The 22,747-nt window shown below is 36.5% G+C and overlaps 1 protein-coding gene across 11 annotated transcripts in view; it reads left to right on the top strand.

The window, feature by feature from the left end:
• Osbpl6 (oxysterol binding protein like 6) overlaps positions 1–22,747 on the top strand; it is a 187,688-nt gene that overhangs the window by 94,010 nt on the left and 70,931 nt on the right. For 10 of the 11 annotated variants that reach the window (XM_076866735.2, XM_076866732.2, XM_076866731.2 and 7 more), the window contains exon 3: positions 16,399–16,647. In XM_076866735.2, the coding sequence (XP_076722850.1) occupies positions 16,546–16,647 (102 nt within the window). In that variant the 5' untranslated portion in view covers positions 16,399–16,545. Of the gene's footprint in view, positions 1–16,398; positions 16,648–22,747 lie in introns of those variants that run through there. The other variant, XM_076866738.2, reaches the window with a different exon arrangement.

The following is a 22,747-nucleotide window of genomic DNA, read 5'->3' as shown; positions in this document are numbered from 1 at the left end:
GCCCTGATCTCCCTCCCCCCCACTTCGCCCCGCATCTCATCAAACACAGTGACTAGGTTATATCTTGCTTTCTGAACCTGAGAAGTAAGAGATTTTGCAATTGCAGGGATTAGTGGACCATCAAATTCCTATTGATTCACAATAGAAATTTTTGTTTGATTTTCTTCTTTATTCATAAGTGGAGGCACTGTGTTTGTAGTGAAAAAAAAAAAGTGTTTTCCATAAGCTTACTATAGTTTTAAGACATACTTTTGTAGTATAAAATAGGAATATATAAATGTTAAATGCTAAATGCTTTAATTATTAGTTAAAATTCTTCTTCCAATACGTAGCTAATTATTGAGAAAAAAATCTTAGCAATTCCTTTATTGTGGAAGCTTCAGGTCTGTGACTTGGAGTGACCTACATCTAACGTTATAGTCAAGAGGAGGCCAAGTTGGCAGTGCTGTATAGCTGCTGACTGGTGGCCGTGTTGTTAAAACACACTGGCTCAGAGTTTTTGATTCACAATTGTGGATGAGCTCAAGAACTTGCATTTCCAGAAAGTTTACAGGTGATATGTTTGTCCCTAGTCACCTCTAAGAATCTCCATAACAGGCATATAGGTAGGCACTGGCATCACCCAAGCTTGGGGTTTGGTGAAAAGCACCTCTTTTTCATTCCAGTTCAACCTCAGGAGACATTTTAAGTCCTCTTTGAATTCCCTCAGCTTCCACCTCTCATTGTTGTGAGAAGACATCCCTCATGGCCCAGATGTCCTCCCACCACGTTAGTATCTGCTTTCGAGTCCCCCAATTCAGTTGCTATTATCTCCTATTCTTTCTACCCTTGTAAGTATTTTCTTTTAAAAAACAAAAACAAAGTCCTTTACTATTGTTTTCAGTGTACTTCTGTGGAGTTTAGAGTAAAACAGGTTTGATATTTAGCCCATAAGCTTTACCCAGTATTTTGAACTACTTCTTCATTCCCACAAAATGCCACAAGCTAAGTTGAGCACAGAGATGTCTTTTCCATTTTGTATCTTTCTCGATATGCAAGATCACATGCTAAAAAATGAAGGCTCAGGCTGTTTGAAGTTCACTTTTTTTAAATTAAGTGTAACTTAACATAAGACTGATGCTCTATCTGGGCCTTAAATATAATTTGTCAAACTTTTAGGACCCCCATTCTTTTACTTTCTACCAATATCTCAAGTGTTTTTTTTACAATAAAATAATTTTAATTAGTGTGACATTTGATCATTCTCTTATTTTGTATTGATATGTAGGTCTTTTAAATAAGGATATATCACAAAAATCCATTTTTAACAATATAAACCTGTATGTTAGTTTCTGGCTTTTGTTGATTTTTAAAAAATTACACATCTCCCCTCTCAATAATCGGTATGCTTTTGAAAAATTAGCATACCTTTTACCACAGGGGTTTTGAATAAAATAGTAACACGTATCAAACTTAGAACTCTCAGAAACTTTTGTGCCTTGAATGTGCTTATCCAGGAAGCCAATGCTCAAGGATATGTAGGGTGTCTTGAGGCTGTGTCCCCTCACAGAGCTACATGGAGAACAGGCTTAGAAGAGGATGCATAATGGTAGTAAACACTTTGCACACATTATTTCATTTACTTCTCAAAACTCCCCAAAGTAGACTTATTATCCCTGATTGATAGATGAAGAAACTGAAGCACAGAGGGATTAAGTAAATGGCGTGTGGTTTCATAGCTAGGAAATGGAACCGTTAGGATTGGTTTCAAACCCAGACAATCCATAAGAGTTTTTTTTTTTTTTTTTCAGTGTAAAGATAAAAACAAACAAACAAACAAATCACCACAAAATATATGCCATGGTATTTGATAATTGACTCTCAAAAAGAAGGGGAAAAAAAGCTGGGACTGGGGTTGTAACTCAATGGTAGAGCACTTGCCTAGCATATATGAGGCACCACACAAAAATAAATAAATAAAATAAAGTTATTTTTAAAAAGCGCTGATTTGAAGAATTGGCATTGGGTGCATACTTCCAAGGTCAATTTTAAGCTTCCAAGGAAATACCTCTAAAACTGGATATGGGGAAAGATTTACACAGTGGGCTCCTAAGCTTAGATGTATGAGTTCACAAGGATAAAGACCTAGGGCCTGGCAGTTGATCCATGGCTGTTCTTTTTCCCCTACAACAATGAATGAACAATGATTGAAACCAATACTCATGCTTGTTGCCCAACATAAGCAGTATTGTGCATACCCTGATATGTACGTAACAGTCTGTATAACCTTGCTGTTATAGAAGGATGATAATTTTTCAAGATTCTGACCATGAAATATCTGTAATTAGATTAGATGATGGTTAGTAAATCAGGTAGGTGGCAGGTGCCATAATTCTGTGTGGCCAGGCTACTCTATCAGCTGTGCTATGAGGCATTAATGATGTTACCTCTCTTTCCTACTCCTAATGCACGCCTTGGCACCAGGGAGAACAGGGCCTAATAATTCCTCAGGCCCCCAGAGGACCATTAGCTGCCTGGCAGGTCTTTTTTGGGAAATCCAAGAGGTTTTCTCTGGGGAATGTTGAACTTTGTACAGTCTTTCTCTCCAGCTGACTGCTGAAAAAATAGGAAACTCCAATGTGAAAACAATTTGTATTATTTTGGTTATCTTTGGGAAAAGATAGTAAAATTAGAGAACTGAATATCCAATAGACATTCTATGACCTCATTCAGCTATAAATGGATGTTGTGGAGGATTGAAGTCTTTGCTGGAACTGTAAATTCAACAAACATTCTGAGTGGTTCCTGTGACACGGGACATCTGACTACAATGGAAAGTCATGTAGTCCACACCCTCAAGGATCTTGCAGAGTCAAGTCAGATGAACACACTGCACTACACAGTGCCTATTTAAGTATATAAGGCTATGTAAGTATGGAGCTAATGCAGGTTGAGGTGACAGTTCTAATAGGTTAAGAGAAGAGTTCATAAAGAAGACAAAACATGATCATGAAAAAGTAGAAAATTGATACCTACACATTATAAAAGACATTATAGCTGATAATCCAGGAACACTTTTTATTATGGTATATATATAATGTATAATATATAATCATTATAAATTATTAATATAAAATATATAATTATATAATCAATATATTATATCAACATTAATTTATAATATAATAAATTAATATAAATATGTAAATATATGATATGATATAATATAAATATATTATTTATTTATATTATATGTAAATATTTATATTGTTTTATATAAATATTATATATTATATAGTATATAATATAATATAAATATATTATATATTTATATTGTTTTATGTAAATGTTCATATTTTATGTAAATATTATATTATATATGGTATATAACAATATAAATATATAATATATAATATTATATATTATATAATACATACAATATTTACATATTTATATTAATATGATTAATAATAATATAATTATATGAGTAATATATTAATATATATTTTTAAATTACCATTATAAATATTTTTAAGTTTATAATTCTGTGGCATTAAGTGCAATCACATAGTTCCTCACCACCATGCATTTCTAGAATTTCTTCATCTTCTAAAAAAGAACTCTCTATCCATGAAGTACTAACTCTATTTCACTCTCCTCACAGACTCCGGTACCTACCATTCTTCTTTCCCTGTAGATTTGATTACTTTGGGTACCTCATTTAATAGAATCATATGGTATTTATCCTTGTGTCTGTTTTTATTTCACTTGAATATCTTCAAGGTGAATCCATATTATCACATGAGTCACAATTTCCTCTTTCTAAAGCTGAATATGTTTCATTACATGAATGTACCATATTTTCTTTATTTATTCATCTGGTGATGGACACTTGAATTGTTACACAGTTTGGTTAATGTCTACAATGCTGCTATATCTGTTGCAGAGTCTGACTCTAGTCTTTTGCTAGAAGTGAAATTGCTTGATCACATGATAATTCTATTTTTAATATTTTGAGAAACTGCCATATTATTTTTCCTCCATAATAGCTATACCATTTTTTGTTCCTGTACAAGGGTTAGTTCAGGAACATTTTTACTTTAGCCAGGTCATCAGCATAGCTCAGCTCCATGCAGAAATGGTTATTTTGACAGGAATTCCTCCAAAGAACAGGACATGTGGTATTAAAAGACATTGATGCATTAGAAAGAATTTGAGTGCACTTGACATGAATTTATGAATTGTTAAGTTGCAAAATAGAGGTGAAATCTTTTATTTCCTGTTGTTTTCAGAAAGTATTTTTCCCCTGCTGATGATCAGTGTATGTTAGCAGTCCTTGGAAGCCGTATTTCCCAATGTTATTTTTCTTGTTAAAAATATGATTTATGACATTACCCAGTTTCCTTTTGAAATATCTCAGCAAAGGTCAGAAATCAATTGATGAATGAAAAAGTGGCTGACAGATCTTGGGAAATTAGTACTGGTTAAGCTAATTAGTACTGGTTGAGCCTTTTCTGGTGAGTATCAGAATAGCCATGTCAAGTTTGCCCATGGCACATGCTCCATCAAGAGTCAGGTGTCCAGGAAAAAAAGGAAGAAAAGATCTGGTGTCCTGTGATCTCATTATATTAAATACATTATACAGCTTTTGGGCGCGGGAATTTTTTTTAACTGTACTGATAACAATCCTTTTAGAAATAGAAAGTCCCATGACTGTCTTTTTTTAGCTGTTTGATAATCTGATGAGAGCTATTAAATATCTCCCTAGGAAAAATAAAATATGTATCCACCACTTTTCATATTATTCCTGGGGTTTGAGAAATATGTTATCATGAACCCCACATGAGGACTTCTGTAAATTTTTATTCTATGTCATCAGGAAGGTACCATACTATAGGAAATTTGATTTATTTCTTAGTTTATTCTTTCATTTATTGGTAAATCAAGGTTAAAGAGTGATGAAAGAATTTGATGCATGGCTCTGATATCAAGAAGATTAGGAAACCAAACTGAGGATTCTACATAATACATGTGTTAAGATCTACTTTCCTCATCTCTACCTAGTGGATAAATGGATTATCCTATGAATAGATAGAAACTGCTTGCTGAGTGGTAAGAGCCAGTTGTTTATATTGTTGCTTTTTCTTTGTGAAATAGAACTACTATAAGGAGGTGGTGTTCTCATTTTAAAACTCTGACCTCAAGTAAAATTTTGGATGTTATTTTTTATTCATTGATATATTTTTGAAAGGCCATTTGTATTTTGTTAATTATAATACTAGCAGATGTCCAGAGAAGGATTGCCTGGGGAAATTAGAGTAAGAGGTAGTTCAGTTGTTCAGGATGAGGAGGCATTTCTTGTTCTCTTTATGAGAAGAATTTCTTAAAGCCCAAGTTCAGAGAGCAATTTAGTGTATAATGTACAAGAACCAACAACAAAACAAAACAACAACAACAAAAACCCCTAAAATAAGGGGAGAGAACTGGGCCATATTCCTAGAATATAAATTTCATACCAAGTACAAAATTAAAACTAAATTGAAAAGAATATATAATTATTAAATTTAGGGGCATGTGTTCAATTACAGAGTAGTAGATCAGCCAGTAGTAGATCACAGTTTTCAAATAAAGAGATTATCACATCATAATTTTGGAGAAACTTGTGTGTTATTTGAGAATGTCCAATTTAAGCTAATTTTCAGAGACCTCAATATGAAGAGTTAAACATAAATAAATAGAAAAGTGAATTCTTAAATCATTGAAGACATTAAAATGGGTTCAAAAACTAGAGGCAAATCCCAAAAGCTCGGGAAGCTGAGGCAGGAGGATCACAAGTTCAAAGCCAGCCTCAGCAAAAACAAAGCACTAAGCAGCTCAGTGAGATCCTGTCTCTAAATAAAATACAAAATAGGGCTGGGGATGTTGCTAAGTAGTTGAGTGCCCCTGAGTTCAATCCCTGCTACCTCCCCACAAAAAAAGAAAGACAATGTGAACTAAGGGAAGAGAAAACCTTCTTTATACAAGACTTTCACTACACCTGAGGTTAAAAAATGTCTTTGGAAGTATGGATATTCCTCAGAAAACTTGAAATGGAGCCACCATTTGACCCAGCTATCATTTTATACTCAAAGGACTTAAAATCAGCATACTACAGTGACACAGTCACATCAATGTATATAGCAGCTCAATTCACAATAGCCAAACTATGGAACCAACCTAGATGCCCTTCAAGAGATGAATGAATAAAGAAAATGTGGTATATGTACACAATGGAATATTACTTAGCTGTAAAGAAGAATGAAATTATGGCATTTGCAGGTGAATGATAAACTTCTGATAAGTAGAATTGCCCAAATTAAACTCTCCTTGAAAGGTAAATCTTGCTTAAATTACTATCAGTAATGTATTGGCCATTTATGTCTCCTTTGTGAATTGCCAAGACATGTTCTCTATCCACTTCTCTGTTACCATTTTTTAACTCACTAATTCATAAGAATTTATTATATATTGAAAATACTAAGCCTTTGTTATAGATTAATATATTTTTCCAGATTTTTTCTTCATAAATACTGAGTTTAATGCCATGATTAGTTAATTACTTCATGCTCCAGGATGATTAAATATTTACCTAAAAATTTCCAATGCTTTTATGACCCTTATTTAAAAAATTTGTCTGTGGTGATAGAGTTTGATCTGAACTATGAGGTAAGGGATGTAACTTTTTCTCCTAGCTTGATAGCTCATTTTTATTTGTGTGCCCAAAAATATTCTTACTGTTATTTTAAGTCCCTTTTTAATTGTATAGATTAGTTTCTAGAATTTCTGTTTTGTTCCATGGATTTCCATTTTTTTCAGGTAGTACAGTGAACTAATGCAGGTTGTAAATGGTTTGAATATTTGATGAAACAGAATAAGCTTTCTCTCACTTTTCACCATTTTCCTTGTTAGGCTCACATTTACTCTTCCACATAAATTTTATAACAATATCACCAAGTTCTTGAAAATTCCATTATGATTTTGGTAATGGTTCTATTAAATTGCATCAACATGTGGTTAACAAAAGTTTCATAATACTTAATTTAAAATTGAATTCTAATGTAAAATTCATATTTGTAGGATGCCTTCTTCAACCCTTCTTTCCCCCACTTCTGTGTCATTCCCCACCCATTGGAGTTGAAGTTTGCTCACAGAACATGGTTTGGCGTACTGTGACTCACTCACTGATTTGCCTGTGAGCACACATTTGGGTTGTGCTTCTGTGTTGTGCTGGGCAGCAGTGAACCCACCTGTACCTGCATACAGAATGGCTCGTTCACAGACTGCAGCCAGGCAGCTTGTTTTCCTGCCTAGATCCATGACTAATCAGTTAGGAGACTGCCTTCTGGGCTTCTACTCCCCATCATTAAAAAGGGGACTATGAAATTATCACCTGATAGTGATATTGAGATAATTAAACAAACAAATACTTGGACAGCACTGAAAACAGAAGGGAAAGCAACAGGGGTAACAGTTGTGGTGATAGTTGTGTGCTCAGGAGGGATTCTTCATATGGATCCTATCAGAGCCTATAAAAATTCATGATGTTACTTCTAGAAATTTTATGGCTTTATGAATCAAGTCTTTTATCCCCAAAATATTCCTTACTTGACAGGATTGGGTGTTTGGGGTCTGCATTTTCTTTTATTAAATATTCAGTGTGACATTAAGACATATTAGTAAACGATTTTTGTCTATCAGCTTTGTAGCAAGTGGCTTTCCTAAAAGCTATTTTTGTGTGCTGATTTTCATTTGATTCTCTCAGGTGTTTCAGATGGACGTTTTATTACTCATCAAACTGGCACTTTTAGGACACTGTTAACAGGGTAATAACTAGAATCACTCTACTGCGGATCTTAAAAGAAATGGTTTTACTAATGTTTCACACTTGAGTTGAGACTGGATTTATGTGTGTATGTGTTTTTGTGTTTATACAGAAACACTACAAACATAAGGATACATATGCTAGTATTTTCTAGGAGTTTTAAAAATTGTGGAATGGATATTGAATGGATGATATGTTTTTTAAGTCAATGTAATTGTAGAATATTTTGACTTTGACTTATTATTTAGTTTTAGTTATTATTTTATAGATTGTAACATTGATCTCATAGTTTGGTGTCTTCTATTCTATGGTAGTGTACTTTTTATGACCTTATTTGTGTAATTATGTTTCCTTTTTTTCTTCATTGGTCTAGTCAGTACAATTGTTTTGTTAATTCAAAGAGATGCTTCATGGATTTTTCAACTCAACTATTTAAAATTTATTTCTGCTTTCTCTATAATGTCCTTTCTATTTTCATAAGTTATAAATATTAATTTGTTTTTATCTTTTCATGTTTATTAATGCAAATAATTAAGGCCATATTTTTCCTTTCATTATAGCTTTAGTTATACTCTACATGTAAAAGTATATAATAGTCTCATATTGTTTTTTATATTTGGTTGTTTTTATCTGTAGTCTTTAACTTTAGAGTTTTTTGGAGAATTTATTTCATCACACATAGAGAGACAGAGGAGAGAGAAGGAAAGGGACAGAACTGATGTTTTGGGTTTTTACTTTTGTCTATTTTCAAATATTCTGCAATATCAGTTTTATGTTTTCTTTAACCCAATGCATACATAGAAAAATATGTTTTCAAAAACTTCCTAGAATCAATTTTTAATTTATTGAATTCTTCATATAATACCTATAAATTCAGCAATTTTTTTCTTTCTTTCTCTCCTTTCTTGAGAAGGAGAAGGAGGAGGAGGAAGAAACGTTTATTTTGGCTCATGGCTTCAGAAGTTCATGATTCCATAGCTCTAGGCCCAGGGTGAGACAGAACATCGTGATGGAAGGGCATGATGGAGAAAAGTAGCTCAGGACACTGCAAACAGGAAGCAGAGAGGGAGCTCCACTTATCAGAGACAATATATAAACCCTCAAATAATGCCCCCAATAAACTACTTCCTGCAACCACACCCTACTTGCCTATAGTTAACACCCACTTAATCCACATCAATAGATTAATCAACTGATTAGGTTATAACATTTATAATCTAATTATTTCACCCCTGAAAATTTTTATATTGTCTCACATATGAGCTTTTGGGGAGAACCTCATACTTAAAGCATACCATTCCATTCCTGGCCCCCAAAGCTCATGCCCATCTCACAGTGCAAAATACATTTAGTCTGTTTCTGAGAGTCTGCATAGCCTTAACAGTTTCAGCATGGTCCAGAAGTCCAAATCCAAAATCTCTTCTGAGACTTAAGGCAAACTCTTAGCTCTTTTCCCCTGTATAAAGATCAAAAGCAAGTTACATATGTCCAATATATAATTGCATAGGTTATTTCCCTTCCAAAGTGAAGATATAGAGGTATGGAAAGAAAGGATGGGACCAAAGCAAGACAAATCTGCCCAGATTAAGCTGGGCAGACAAGTCTTGAAGTTCCATGTCAAGCATCTAGGGCATGTGACATCATGATGTTCTCTTCAGTGGGTTTCTCTAGCTCTGCCTCACAGCCTTTCTAGTTGCAGCCCACAAAGCCTCCTTCTTGGCTTGTTTCTGCACAATTCCTACAGCTTTCCTTGGCAGGTGTCCCATGTTACTGGCATCGCTTAATTTCAGGGGTCTCAAGTGCAACTTCAGCTTCCTTCTCCTGTCTTCATGCATCACCCTCTAGGGGCAATCCACAGACACACCAACCCTGCTGCACTTTGCCTTGCCTCTGAGGCCTCCCTCTGAAGCCTCCTTAAGCCCCAAGTATCCTGCATTCTTTCGGTACTAGTGCCATGTGGTTGATGCTAAAGTCTGTTACCGTCTGAGGCCAAGCCTCCATGGACCACAGCTGCAGCAGCCTCTGAGTGCCTGGGTGGCTGAGTATGGTGAAACAATTTCCTAGGCCCCCCTGTGTAGGCAGGATGCCCCAGTGGTCTCTTCTCAAAAGATTTTTTTCTTTGATACCTTTGAGCCTGAGGTGGGTGTAGTCTTGCCAATTCCTGAGATGCTCTAAAACCATCTTTCCTATTGTGTCCGAGAAAAGTATTTAGCATCTCTTTTGTGGCTATAATCTCTTTAACAATCACACCTTCCTTAACTCCAGTTTAATTCCTATTTTTCTAGCCAATCTGCAAGTTTCACAAGTCTTTCTTCTCCTGAGTATCACAATAAATTTGGGTAAAAACTACCAGCAATGTCCATGCCAATCCTTGCATGCTGGGATTGAAATTTCCTCCACCAGATTAATTAGTCTATCACCTTTAAATTCAGATTCACAAAAAAATCTCAGGACATGGGCAAAATGTAGATAACTTCTTTGCCAGAATGGCCTCTAGTCTGATTTCCAATAGAGTTCTTCATCTCCTCTGAAACCTCATGAGCCCAGTCTTTACTGACCCCAAACCTATTAGCCTTCTGGTATATTGAGACCAGAATTGCCCACGAAGCTCTGCCAACAACAATATAAAACTTTTCCAGCTTGTATCTCTAAACTTTTCAAAACTCCTTCCCCCACAAACCAACTCCAAAGACTTCTGAATCATTTAGTCAGGTTATTCACAGCAACAACCACACTTTTCAGTATCAAGTAATGTCTTAGTCAGTTTTTCTGTCACTGTGATAAAGCCTGGGGAATAATAACACTTTGCAGCAGAAAAAGTTTGTTTGGGCTCTCCATTTCAAGGTTCAGTCTAAGATTGGCCAATTCCATAGCTCTGAACCTGAGGTATGCTTTCATGGCAGAAGCGGGTAAGGGAAGAAAGAAGCTCAGGTCATGGCAAATATGAAGCAGAGAGGTTTTTCTTTAAAACTTTATTATTTTATTTTATGTTTTGCAGAAATGGGGATGGAACTCAGGGCCTTGTCCTTGCTAGGTTACAACCTCAGCTAGAGTCTCGCTTATTTTGAGTTGCTTTTTACTAATTTTGTCTGCGAACAAATGATCCTTTTAATTTCCAGATTGAATTCTTGTGATCAGGAATATTGGAATTTATTTCTTTTTCTTTTTTTAGTTATTATTCAGTGTTATTCTTATCTATTTTTTGTTCATCCTTATTTTCTTGCCCTTTTTGCTACTTGCAAGATGATTTCCTCAGTTTTGTCTTTTTTATCACCAACTATTTTTTCTGCAGAATCATCCTGTGCTTCATTAGTGTCTTTTTAGTTAGTGAACTTAAATTCTGATGTCATTATTTGTTTCCTTAGTTTCTTATCTAGGCCAGTTCCCATTGCATCTGAACCTGTCTTATCTCCTAATCAAAGATTCCATTTTAAGGGACAGCAGGAGAATGTAAAGCACTCTAAAGCTACCTCCCTCTTTCACTTAGGATCAACACTCCAAGTAAGCCTTCTGTCTTTTGCACATAAGAATTTTCTGTCCCCCTTTGGGGGAATAACTTTTCATAGATATTTAACGTGTGATGGGGAAGAGGTAGTTTTTTTCTTTATGTGAAATCTGCTTTTTGCCCAAAGATGATTTGTCCCAACTATACTTGGTTAGCATTCAAATTGTCCTCTTTAAATTCACCCTGGAGAAAGAACTGGGTGATGAAGGAAATAGTTTCTCTTACTCACTTAGTAAGGGTCTAAGAAGAGGGGGGAGGGAGTAGAGTCTTGGTCAGCAAGAATAATCAGGGAACTTGAATCTTTGTGTACTTTTTCCCTCCTTAGTTTTAGAAATGACTGATTATATCTGAGGTCAGCTTTGGGAGGGAAGACTTTGTATTTTGGGGATACATTGGGACATGTCCATGATGTTTTTAAGAAGCTATGACTAAAGAAAACAGTAAAGAGAAAAACTGGGCTATGTACTTGCTCTGAGAAAGCTCTTGCCACAGGGCAGTGTTTTCCCAGTGCCTCTTGCCTTCCTCCTCTCCAGTTTGGGAGACAAGAGTAGAACTCTCTGGCTTATCTTCTTAAAATTTACCCTTTTAATTTTAATTTTTTCTCACCTGTGAGTTAATGATCATAGATATGAAAGATTCCCATACCCTTCATTTTAGAATTAATAAAATTCATTGCTCTTGTGATCTTGATGGAAAACAATTTTTTTTTTACTCTGCAGTACAAGAATGATATTTACACTGATGTCATCAATTGATAGGAATGCCCTGCCTCAGGTGGCTTGAATCTAAGATCTTCTCATGTTGTTCCTTCAAATTCTCTATAAATAGTTATTCATTCAAAGACTGGAAAAAGACAAACTATCAAAAACTCAATACTAACATAGCCTCTAATGTTAAAACTGTAGACAGCTAGACCCTAACTTTACAAAGGCTCTATCTCAAACTGAGAAAAACCTAGCCAAGTTTTGATTATGGCAAACCTTAGCTTCCCTTAAAGCAAAGGAACCTGCCTTAAAAAAAATGTTTTACAATTTTTTCAGGTGGTGATTTTCATATAGTATTGTTCTTACACTTTCAGATTCCAGGTGACCATGAGAGAAAGTGGTAGCAGCTCCTCTCCATTGCATCTAGCATCTGGAATCCAAATGTGGTTTTCAAAGACCCCTATGAAGTCACCAAATTAGAGAGAAGACTGGGATCTACAAAAATCTCAGTTTACTCTTGACTCTACCACTTACAGACATGCTAGAACCTCAATCATGATTTATAGAAACAAATAGAACTTTAAGAGGAAGATTATATATTTCAAATTACTGGCAAATATTATAGTCAGTAAAGCCATAAGAAAAGTCAGTATGCTGTCCAGGTAGATTATACATTATAAAGTGAAATAATAAAGCAAATTATAAAGTGACAATTAGAAAAACTTCTCTCAAATTAGAAATATTTTTAAAACTCACCCTGATCATGACTAGAGAGACATATAATACAAAATGATACAAAGTCTGAACATGAAAGGATAAAATGTCATCAGTCACTTGCAAACAAAAAAGGGAGCAAATGATACCAAATAAAGCAAAGAAGGGCCATTGTTATAATGATCAAAGTGAATATTAGCTTTTATGAACTCTTCTGTGGTAAATCTCATTGTTTCAAAATATACTGAATACAACTTAAAATGTTCCAATCAAAGAATGGCTAAATATCTTGTGCTATGTTTGTTTAGTGGCCTGATCTGTAGTGGTTAAGAAAGATATTTATATTTCCTTGCTATAAGAAAAAGCCAACAGTGATATATTATTGATTGAAAAATCATATTGCAGATATGTATCTATATTATTCTCCTCCTTCTGTTAAATAGAACCAAAATGATAATAAAGGTTATCTGTGGGTGATGGAACTAGAGTCAATTCAAATATTTTCATCTTTTCCTGTGAAAAGATAGTATATAATATCTTTTTATAAGATATTATATACTATTATGCCCAAATACCCACAGCCTCTCCCACTGAGAGGGCTAATTTCATGCCTTATTGACCTAAGGTGGAGGTGACATGTTCTACCTACAAGTAAAAGCTTTAAAAAACTGTCCCGTGGTTCTGCCGTGGCTCTTGTCCTTTGCTCTTGAGGGGTCTGCTCCACATGCCTGGGATAAAAAGGACCCTGAATAGGTCTGCAGCTGACCTAAAGGACAAGTAAATTGGCAGAAAATAAGCCTTTTTTGTAAGCCCCTGAGGGTTGGGGCTTCTTTTAAGACCACATCACAACTTAGCCCAGGCTACAGAGTCCACAGTTTCAAGTGTTTTAGAAGTTTGTCCTACCATTTTTTGCTCTCATTAGGTACCTGAGTCATAAATCTGAGTTTTATGTCACTCAATGTAAATGCAAATGTTACAACACATAGAAGACTTGTGGTGTTCCCACTGATATGAAGGAAGAATGATACAGAAAAATTAGGTGTTTGACTCTTGTCGCTGTTATTTTCAGCCACAATTCTTTCTGAGTATAGTAATTATGTCGGTGTTGACTTTAAAGTGTAGGGTCTTGAGTTTAGAAGATTGGTTAGGCACGTTGTAAAAATGTACTTCAACACAGATGAAATAAGTATTTTTTAATGTTATAGAATTCCTTCACTCTAGGAATAAGGAATGAGGAGATGAAAACTTCTAACAGATTTAGGCTTACTTTATAATGCATTTTGAAATAGAGTAGGTGATCAAACACTTGATTGATAATTGGATGGAGTGATCTTTAAAGATCATTCAAATTTATATTAGCTGCTTCTTCTTCTTCTCCTTCTTTTTAATCTTAGGTTCTTAGAACAATTTTTGTTTTTTGTTTTTTTTTTAAAAAAAGACCCAAAATTAATAGAAACAATGGTAACCTTAAAACCAAATCTTAGAGTTAAATTCATTTACTTATTTTTTCTTTCTTCATTTTGACAATATTCAACATATTCATAATTGTAATTAGACAAAAATGTTGCCCTTTCATCATAAACAAGTTACCCTGAAAATGTCATGTTAAATTAAAACAGAAATCATGGTGTTAGCACTGGTATTAATGAGGCAAGTGCAGTTGGATGCAGTTTTAAAAAAAAAAAAAAAAAAAAAGTTCAGCAGAGGAAATGTAGCTCAGATTGAATTTACTTGCAAGTGGATAAGAGTTTAATGAGTTGGGTTGTTTCAGCCTCATCCCTTGGGGGCACTTGAACACATCACAAAACCACTGTAGTTTTGGCTCAAGTGTCAACATCTACTTATAAAATGTCTTGGACCATAAAGCCAAGTACTTCAAATCAAGGATCTGGTCATGTCTTGCTTTCCGTTTCTTGGCACCAGATCTAGGTTCCAGAAACTTTACTCACATTCATTAGACTGCCTTCATAAAACAAAGAGATTAGATGATCATCTATCAAGTGTTGGCCTATTTCTGCTTTTTACTCACACAAGATGAAGTTTCTTCTCTAGCCAAAAGAGCTCTGTAGCTCCTTACATTTCTACGGGTCCAAAGGCTAATTTTGTTTAAGAGAGAGTCTCCAATTTGGAGACTTATTTTTCCTGTGTTGACAGTGAATTAAAGAGGTAAAAAAAGATTACAAGTTTTAGTTATTAGAATGCCCAGTTTTCCCAGTTTATAAAAATTCCCTCTTAATTATTGGGATTGTTTTTTTAATTATTCTCTAAAACCAGGTAATCATTAAAACCCTGATTAACACATTCAAGATCACATAATCCATTAACATAATGTTTCACATTTTAAAAATCTGAAACTATAGACCTGTATGAAATTAAATTTATTTGTACATGAATAATGTGCATGTTTACACATAAATCACTGGATATATTTGTATCATGAACATGATCTATTAAACATTTATGTCTCCAGCCTAGATTTCTCTGAACTGTAGACCTATTTTCCAGGTATTCATCTCCCCCTTCGTGATGTCTCAAACTTAGCATGCCTGAAAGCATACTCTTGGCCTTCCTGTCAATCCTATATTTCTTTTGACTACTTCTTGCTTAGGATATCAGTAATGTGACAGTCATTGAACCCTCCCTTTCCCCTCTGCCCTATCAGTCATAGTGTGAAGGACTCGGTATTGGGTTTCCTTCATCTACTCTAATCCATAATCTCTTGGTTTGAGACTTCAATTTCATTTTCCTTATGGTTGCCAAAGTAACCTTTTACTAACATAAATCTGGATATGCCATACCCCTTATGCTGCTTATGTTTATGGTACTTAAAATGCTGATGTTGGGACTAGGGTTGTAGCTCAGTGATAGCTCACTTGCCTCAGATGTCTGAGGCACTGGGTTCAATCCTCAGCACCACATAAAAATAAATAAATAAAATAAAGTTATTGTGTCCATCTACAACTAAAAAAATATATATATTTTTAAAAATGCTGATATTTTTGTCCATTGGCATTGCAATAACAGAATAACCATAACTGGGTAATTTATAAAGAACACAGATTTCTTTTTCACTGCCCCAGAGGCTGGAAAGTCTAAGAATAAGGTACTGGCAGATTAGGACCCAGTCTCTCTGCTTCCAAGATGGCACCTTGAACATTGTATCCTCTGGAAGGGAAAATGCCATGTCCTCACAATAGAAGAGCTAAATAAATAAATAAAAGGACCCATTCCCACAAACCCTTTTCATAGTGCCATTAAATCCATTCATGACAACAGAGTCCTCATGGCCTGAATACCTCCTTTTAGGTACCACCTTTCAGTACTGTTGCCTTGGGGATTAGGTTCAACACAGGCACTTTGGGGGACACACTCAGATCATAACAGCCACCAAGGCCTCCAGGGCCCTGCAGGACTGACCTTTGCCTGTCATTGACCATCACATCACCATCATATCAGTGTGCTGTAACCACACTGGCAACCACTCATTGAAATGAACACTTTTATCCTCCACCTTAAAATCCTATTTCCTATTGTGTCAAAGTTCTTCCTCTTACTAATACAGAATATTTTTACTAATTGTAGTGATTTAAATTTATTTTTTAAAATTACTTAATGAAACTTTGTTGTGCTTTCAGGTGGTTTGGACAACCTTAGTATTTTCCTGCTGTCTCCTAGTCAGCCGTGCTTCGTGAAATGGAATGAAGCTGAAAAATCACCTGCTTTTTTGTGAATCTGAAGGAAGATTGGGATGATCTCAAGTAACTAGACTCTTAACTGCAACGATGAGTTCAGACGAGAAGGGTGTGTCACCTGCTCATAAAACATCCACTCCAACCCATAGAAGTGCCTCCTCTTCAACATCCTCCCAGAGGGACAGTAGGCAGGTAAGAGAAGACTAGAAAGTACATTTTGTTGTTTTATACAAGTATACTATCCTTAGGATTGGATAGGATTGCTGATTAATTCCAAATTTTTTGTGAAGTCTTTCATTCCACAAGAAACTCATTGTTTTCTATGAATACATCTGATGATGTCATGAAGCTCCTTTTCTTGCTTTTTATCATTTGAGACCTTTTTTTTTTAGAATGCAGACTACAGAGCCCCTAGGAGGCCCTCTGTTGTCTTCTTGTTGTCTATACCTTCACAGAGATCTTGCTATTTGCTCTCTTTCTTCATTCTTGAAGGTGGAAGAGGCTCTATGAACCCACAGAGGACCTCTTTCTCTAAAGCTCTCACTGTCTGCCAAGTTCTAACCCCTGTTTGGTATTCTGTGGAATCTGGTAGATTCAGGAATTTGGTTACAAATGAAATTATAATATCAGTCAATGAGAATGCAACAATTTTTAAAGACAACAGAGAAAGTAAACTGTCCTTGCTTGATTATGGTAGAAAACATCCTTTGTCCCATTTGAGGCAATTACTTAAGTTATTTTTATTTACAGAGTCATTTCATTACTATTTTCATGACTTCTCTGCTGCCAGGGTTTTATGGGGATTGATCATATGAATTCTGTTCATTGTCACAACAGTGTTGTTTTAGCTGGCACAGATCCGAGAATAAATATTTTCCATTATTGTCTTGTGAGAGTATTTTGTTGTGTAACTAGAAATTCAAGTTAACATTTTATGAAAACTTTCCATCAGGACAACTTTCAGTTAGTGAATATCCTTGCAGAATCTCTAATCCCCACCCCAATTTACATGTTCAAAGCATATTTTCTAGAAGTGTCTGTATCAGTTACTAATAGTCCGTTGTATATGTGGATTTTGTATAACCAGTTCAGATGTGAATTCATTCCTCTAGATAGTGGGAATGCATGCTGGGGGTGCTGTTAAAGTAGCTGTCAGTCTCAAACTCTCCCAGCACTCCTCCTTCCATGTCTAGCAAGAAGTTCCAGGAGAAACTGTAAGCATTGGAGATTCTTTATATATTTCAGAAGTGCTAAGGCAGCTATTTCTACTACAGAGTCTTGGGGCATTCATAACAGTGGTGTCTTTTATTGCTGAGCTCAGAGGACATCTGTATTCTGTTACTTAGAAGCAATTGTACCATTAACTGAAACTGTGATTACACATGGTTATATTAGTTATTAAATTGCATTTGTAGAGTCAAAGAAAGTTAGAGTATCATGAATTGAAAACACTTGTATATTAAATAGCCTCTGCATATTAAGACGCTTTCTAGGTTTGAAAATTCAGTCGACCCTTCACCCTGTTCTTTCTTGTTATGCCTTCTCCATTTTTCCCTTGTCCTGGTCATATACATTGAGAGGCTCTTTAAGCAGCATGATCTTCCTGGCCACAGGAAGAAAATAATTGATGCAGCTCACCCTGGAGACCTTGTAAATGGAAAAGAATGATGGCTGCTGTTGTTGATCTGCCTGTTGCACCTGCTCCAAGGTCACCACACAAAACAGGAGGAAGAACCAAGACTTTGGTCTGCCAAAGGGAGCACAAACATGGAATGTGTGACTCCTGAGTGCTTGTGAGTGGAAAGTTTGAGGATGGGATGGGAAATAAAGTAGCCCCTAATTTATTATCCTAAATTTAGACAAGAGACAATGTGCAAATAGTTGTTTTTGTTTTTTTTTAAGGAGAAAATTTACTTTCTTTCCTGTTTATCTCAGCAGTTGGAAACTCTCTCAAATACTTTCTCTTCTGGTTCCTTCCTGACTCCTGTTTTGTATCTGCCCATTTTCCCCAAGGAGGAGAATAATAAGAATAATTACAGTTCTGTTTTTCTTTCTCTACCTCAATCACTACCTAAAACTCAGAATGAACGTACTGAGCTCCAGGTGATCCTGTATGTGCTGTGGATCAATGCCGTATCTTTCTCCTTTGCTTCTCCCATTGATCATTTCTTCCTCTATAATATCACCATTTCCTTGTGTTCCCACTGTCAGCTCCTGAGCCCCTGATTCATCACGCCTTCCCAGGGTCTGCGAGCATTCTTGCCTCACCATCCCCCTCTTGATCTTATCATTTCACATTTCCTGAATATGGCAGGTTCATGTTCAAATATATAATTATTTATACAGTTACCTATACAAGTATCCCATGACCACCGTGATCTGGTCCAGTCTTATATCCCATTTTCCCCCTAACCGGCACAATTTTGTCTGCTCATGGTTCTTGAGCCTGTCCCATCTCCATCTCTGCCATGTCCTTCCTTCATGGAATTCCCACTGCCCTTCTGGCTGCTTGATGCCTCCCTCTGCATCAAGGACCAGCTCATGTGATACTTCCACTTGCCACTCAAACTCACATTACCTTCTCCCTTTTCTGAACTTCCATAGAACTTTTTCACGACATTTGACATTTTTGTATTGTTTACACATCTTTTTATGTATTGATCTCCTCAATTGTTTGGGAGCTCTTTTTTACAGCTTATGTACTCTTATTCTTCAGAGACAAGCTTTTTTTGCACCTCAATCTCTGTGTGTGTGTGTGTGTGTGTGTGTCTGTGTGTCTGTGTGTCTGTGTGTGTGTGGGGGGGGGGGTGCTGGGGATTGAATCCAGAGCTTTGTATGTGCTAGGCATGTGCTCTACCACTGAGCTGTATCCCCAGCCCTGCACCTCAAATGTTTTAATATACCCTGGAGGATATTTTTAAAGACCTGCAACAATGTTAGCCTTGTCTTTTTATTGCAAAATTTCCATTCCAGGTTTATTTGTCCTCTCTTCTTCCTTCCTCATGGATAAATAAAACAAAGAACATCTGTGCACAGTAGTGGTTGGCTATCCTTCCTGCCGCTAAGTTACTTAACACAGCAGAGGAAAAAGGGAGAGAAGTTGGGACATGAAGTGACTCAGTGCCCCTGTGATTTCACAAAATGTTTCTTCACCAGTGATAGGGTCAAGACTCCACTTAGCATTTAACAAGCTAGAAGACATCAGTAATTGTTCCACTTAAGGTTTACTCAAATCTAAACATAGATGTTAGGACATCTAACAAAATTGTGTGTGTGTGTGATCAAATGACTTACAAGCCACAATAAATATATACACCATGAAATCTTCAAAGAGGTTATGAAGGAGCTGATTAGACCTCTAGTACTTACCCTTAAGCCAGCATTCCCCAAAGTCATTACCAAGTCACATCCCTTCAGAGGTATGAAGAGTTCTCCTGTCAAGTAGATTGAAAAATGCTAAACAAAATCTCTTTTGTAATGTGCATTAAAAAATTAAGGACAATGATAAGTGCTGAAGTAAGACCTTTCTTTAATTGAACTCTTATAGAATTTAGTAGATTATGAAACCTTTTTTTTTCCCCTCTAAGATTTGGTTGTTAAAAACCCAGATTTTTCTTGCTACTAAAAACTAAAATAAATAGCAGAAAGATCAGTAGAGTGGATGGAAGGACATGGGGAGGGGGGAGGAGAGGGCAAGAGGAAGTACTGGGGACTGAATTAGAGCAAATTACATTTTATACTTTTATAATTATGTCAAAATGAATCCTAATGTTTATATAACTAAAAAGAACCAATAAAAAAAATTGAAAGAACCTAAGGGCCTGCAGCCCATATCCTTAATGGGCAGTACAAGACTGGGCTGCATCAGTAGTGGCTTCTGGTTTAGAGGGGGCATTTACTTTCTGATACGCCACAGTCCTCACCTGTCCTTATTGATTTCAATGCTTATTTATGTTGACTACCTGGGTCCATAAAACATTTGGACTTGTGAACCCTGATCCTGGATGTCAGTAGATCCATCATGGTAATATTTAACTTATCCAGGGAAATCTCCGCTTGGGTGTTAAGAAGGCATCTCACACTTAATGTGTCTAAGATTGAACTCTTAGTTTTCCTCTCCTGTCTGCTCCTTTCCAAATTTCACTCTCAATAAATGATAACTGTTCTTTCAGTTGGTGTGCCCCCAAGCCCAGGAATCATCCTTAGTTTATGTATTTCATAGTCTGCTTCCAAACCACCAGCAAATCATATAGATTTTATCTTCAAGATATACCCAGATTCTTACTGCTCCATACCACCTCCTCCCCTACCACCCTGCTCTGAGCCACCATCATTTTTCACCTGTACTATTGCTGTAGTTTTCTACCTGGTCTCCCTGCTTCTACCCTTGCCCAACATACAGATCATTCTTTATGGAGCAGAGTATTCCCTTCAAAATGTTAAGTCAGATCAAACTACTTCTCTGTACAAAGCCTCCAGTGACTACCCATCTGTCTCCAAATAATAACTGAATTGTTGGCTGCTGTCATTTATAACCTGGTTCTGCCTAACTCTGATTCTCATCTCCTCCCATGTTCCCATTCAGTTGGCTCTCTCCAATATGCTTCTCAGATATGCCAAACATGTTCCCACCTCAGGGTCTTTGCATTTTTGCTCCCCTCTCCTAGCTAGGTTTTCCTCCAGCCATCCCTGGCTTGCCCATACACTTAAGCAAGTTTTCAAATGTACTCTCTTTGGGTAACCTGCCCTGCTCTCCCTAAATGTTCTCATCACTCACTATCTACTTTGCTGAGTTTATTTTACTCAAAGCACTAATCACCACTGGTATGGTATATCTCTGGTTATATATTTCTTTCTCTGTTTATGTCTGTATCCACTTCCTCTATTCCCTGTCTTGAGAATGTAAGTAAGTTCCACGAAAACAAGGTTTTCTTTATTCAATAATGTATCCCTAGCCCCTTGTACTCATGCTGTGTGTATGGTGAGCCATGCATATGGTCAGCTCAATATAAATTTGAATAAGTGAATGAAGAGTTGGCATGGAGGGGAGATTATAAACCAGGCTCCAGATGCCTGGATAGCTGTGGAGGAATTATCATGCAATCAAGAGATGACAGCAAGAAGGGAAAGTGGTAGAGTGCCGGGTTTCTGTTCTCGCGACTAAAAGGCTCAGGGGTCACTCTAGTTAAACTGGGCTAACTGGTCTGCATGAAATAACCACACAAGAGACACAAATACCTTTTTCTTTGGGGTTGCTGTGATGGTTCTTCTGACCTTAAGGGTCTGCAGAAAGAGAGAGAGAGAGCATGCGCTGACCCCTTTTATTGAGGAGAAGCTATTCAAATGAGGCAAGGGGTCAGGTTTCAGGGGGCTGAGTCTATCTTCATGATGTCCACTGTCAGCAGATTGACTGACACCTGGGTAGGCCACACCCAAGGGCACAGTAAGAGGAGGGGACACACACAAGGCACTTCCATGGAAGATTTTATCCTAAACAGGGCAAGGGGTTATATTACAAAGGAACAGGTGAGCATAGCTTCACCCATGGGGCTGTAGCAAGGCACACCCATTTCTGTGACTGAGCGCCTCAGCACCCAGCTGGGGAGTGCAACTCAGTCACCCATAAGGTTGACCTCCCACCGTAGAGCAGAGAGTTCCAAGTCTCACAGTGCTGGATTGGGGGAGTAGAAGGATTATCCCCAGGTCACAGAAGGGAGCTGATAGCTCAGACCCTTCCACCTGCCTGACAGTGTGTGTGGGTGGGGGGTGGGGGGACAAATGACTGAGGTGTGTGAAGGAAATGGTGTCAGACAAAAGCAAAGATTTGGGAGCATTCTGCACATATGTGAAGAATATTGGTAAGAGTGGGAGGTAATCTATTTTTAAAACTGGGGTTATTGTTGCCTAGTCAATCATGGTACTTATTTTATGGTAATGGTTTATAATAGGGTCATTATGTTTGTGACCCCTTGACTGCATTTTGTTTTTATGATTATTTTTATACTTTCATATTTTGGAGAATTTTTTTAGAAATATAATGCCTGAGATCACCTTGTGAAGACAGTTTCAGGAGTTCTGAGTTCAGGTCCAAAAATTTGCATTTTGAAAAACAAGACTTGCATTTGAAGCAATTATTATTTTTTTGTATTATTATTGAGACATACCAGAAAATCAGATGCAGTGGCACTATGAATGTAGGGATTGGAATGCATAATTTCTAGATGATGGCGCCTACTCTGAGTGCATTATCACAGTGCCACCAGTTTAGGTTTTATAAATCCTTGAGTCAGTC

Source organism: Callospermophilus lateralis, chromosome 9 (assembly GCF_048772815.1).
Source record: "Callospermophilus lateralis isolate mCalLat2 chromosome 9, mCalLat2.hap1, whole genome shotgun sequence".
NCBI classification, from domain to species: Eukaryota; Metazoa; Chordata; class Mammalia; order Rodentia; family Sciuridae; genus Callospermophilus; species Callospermophilus lateralis.
Note: the sequence above shows the minus strand (reverse complement) of the source record. Positions and strands in the feature narration are given on the sequence as shown.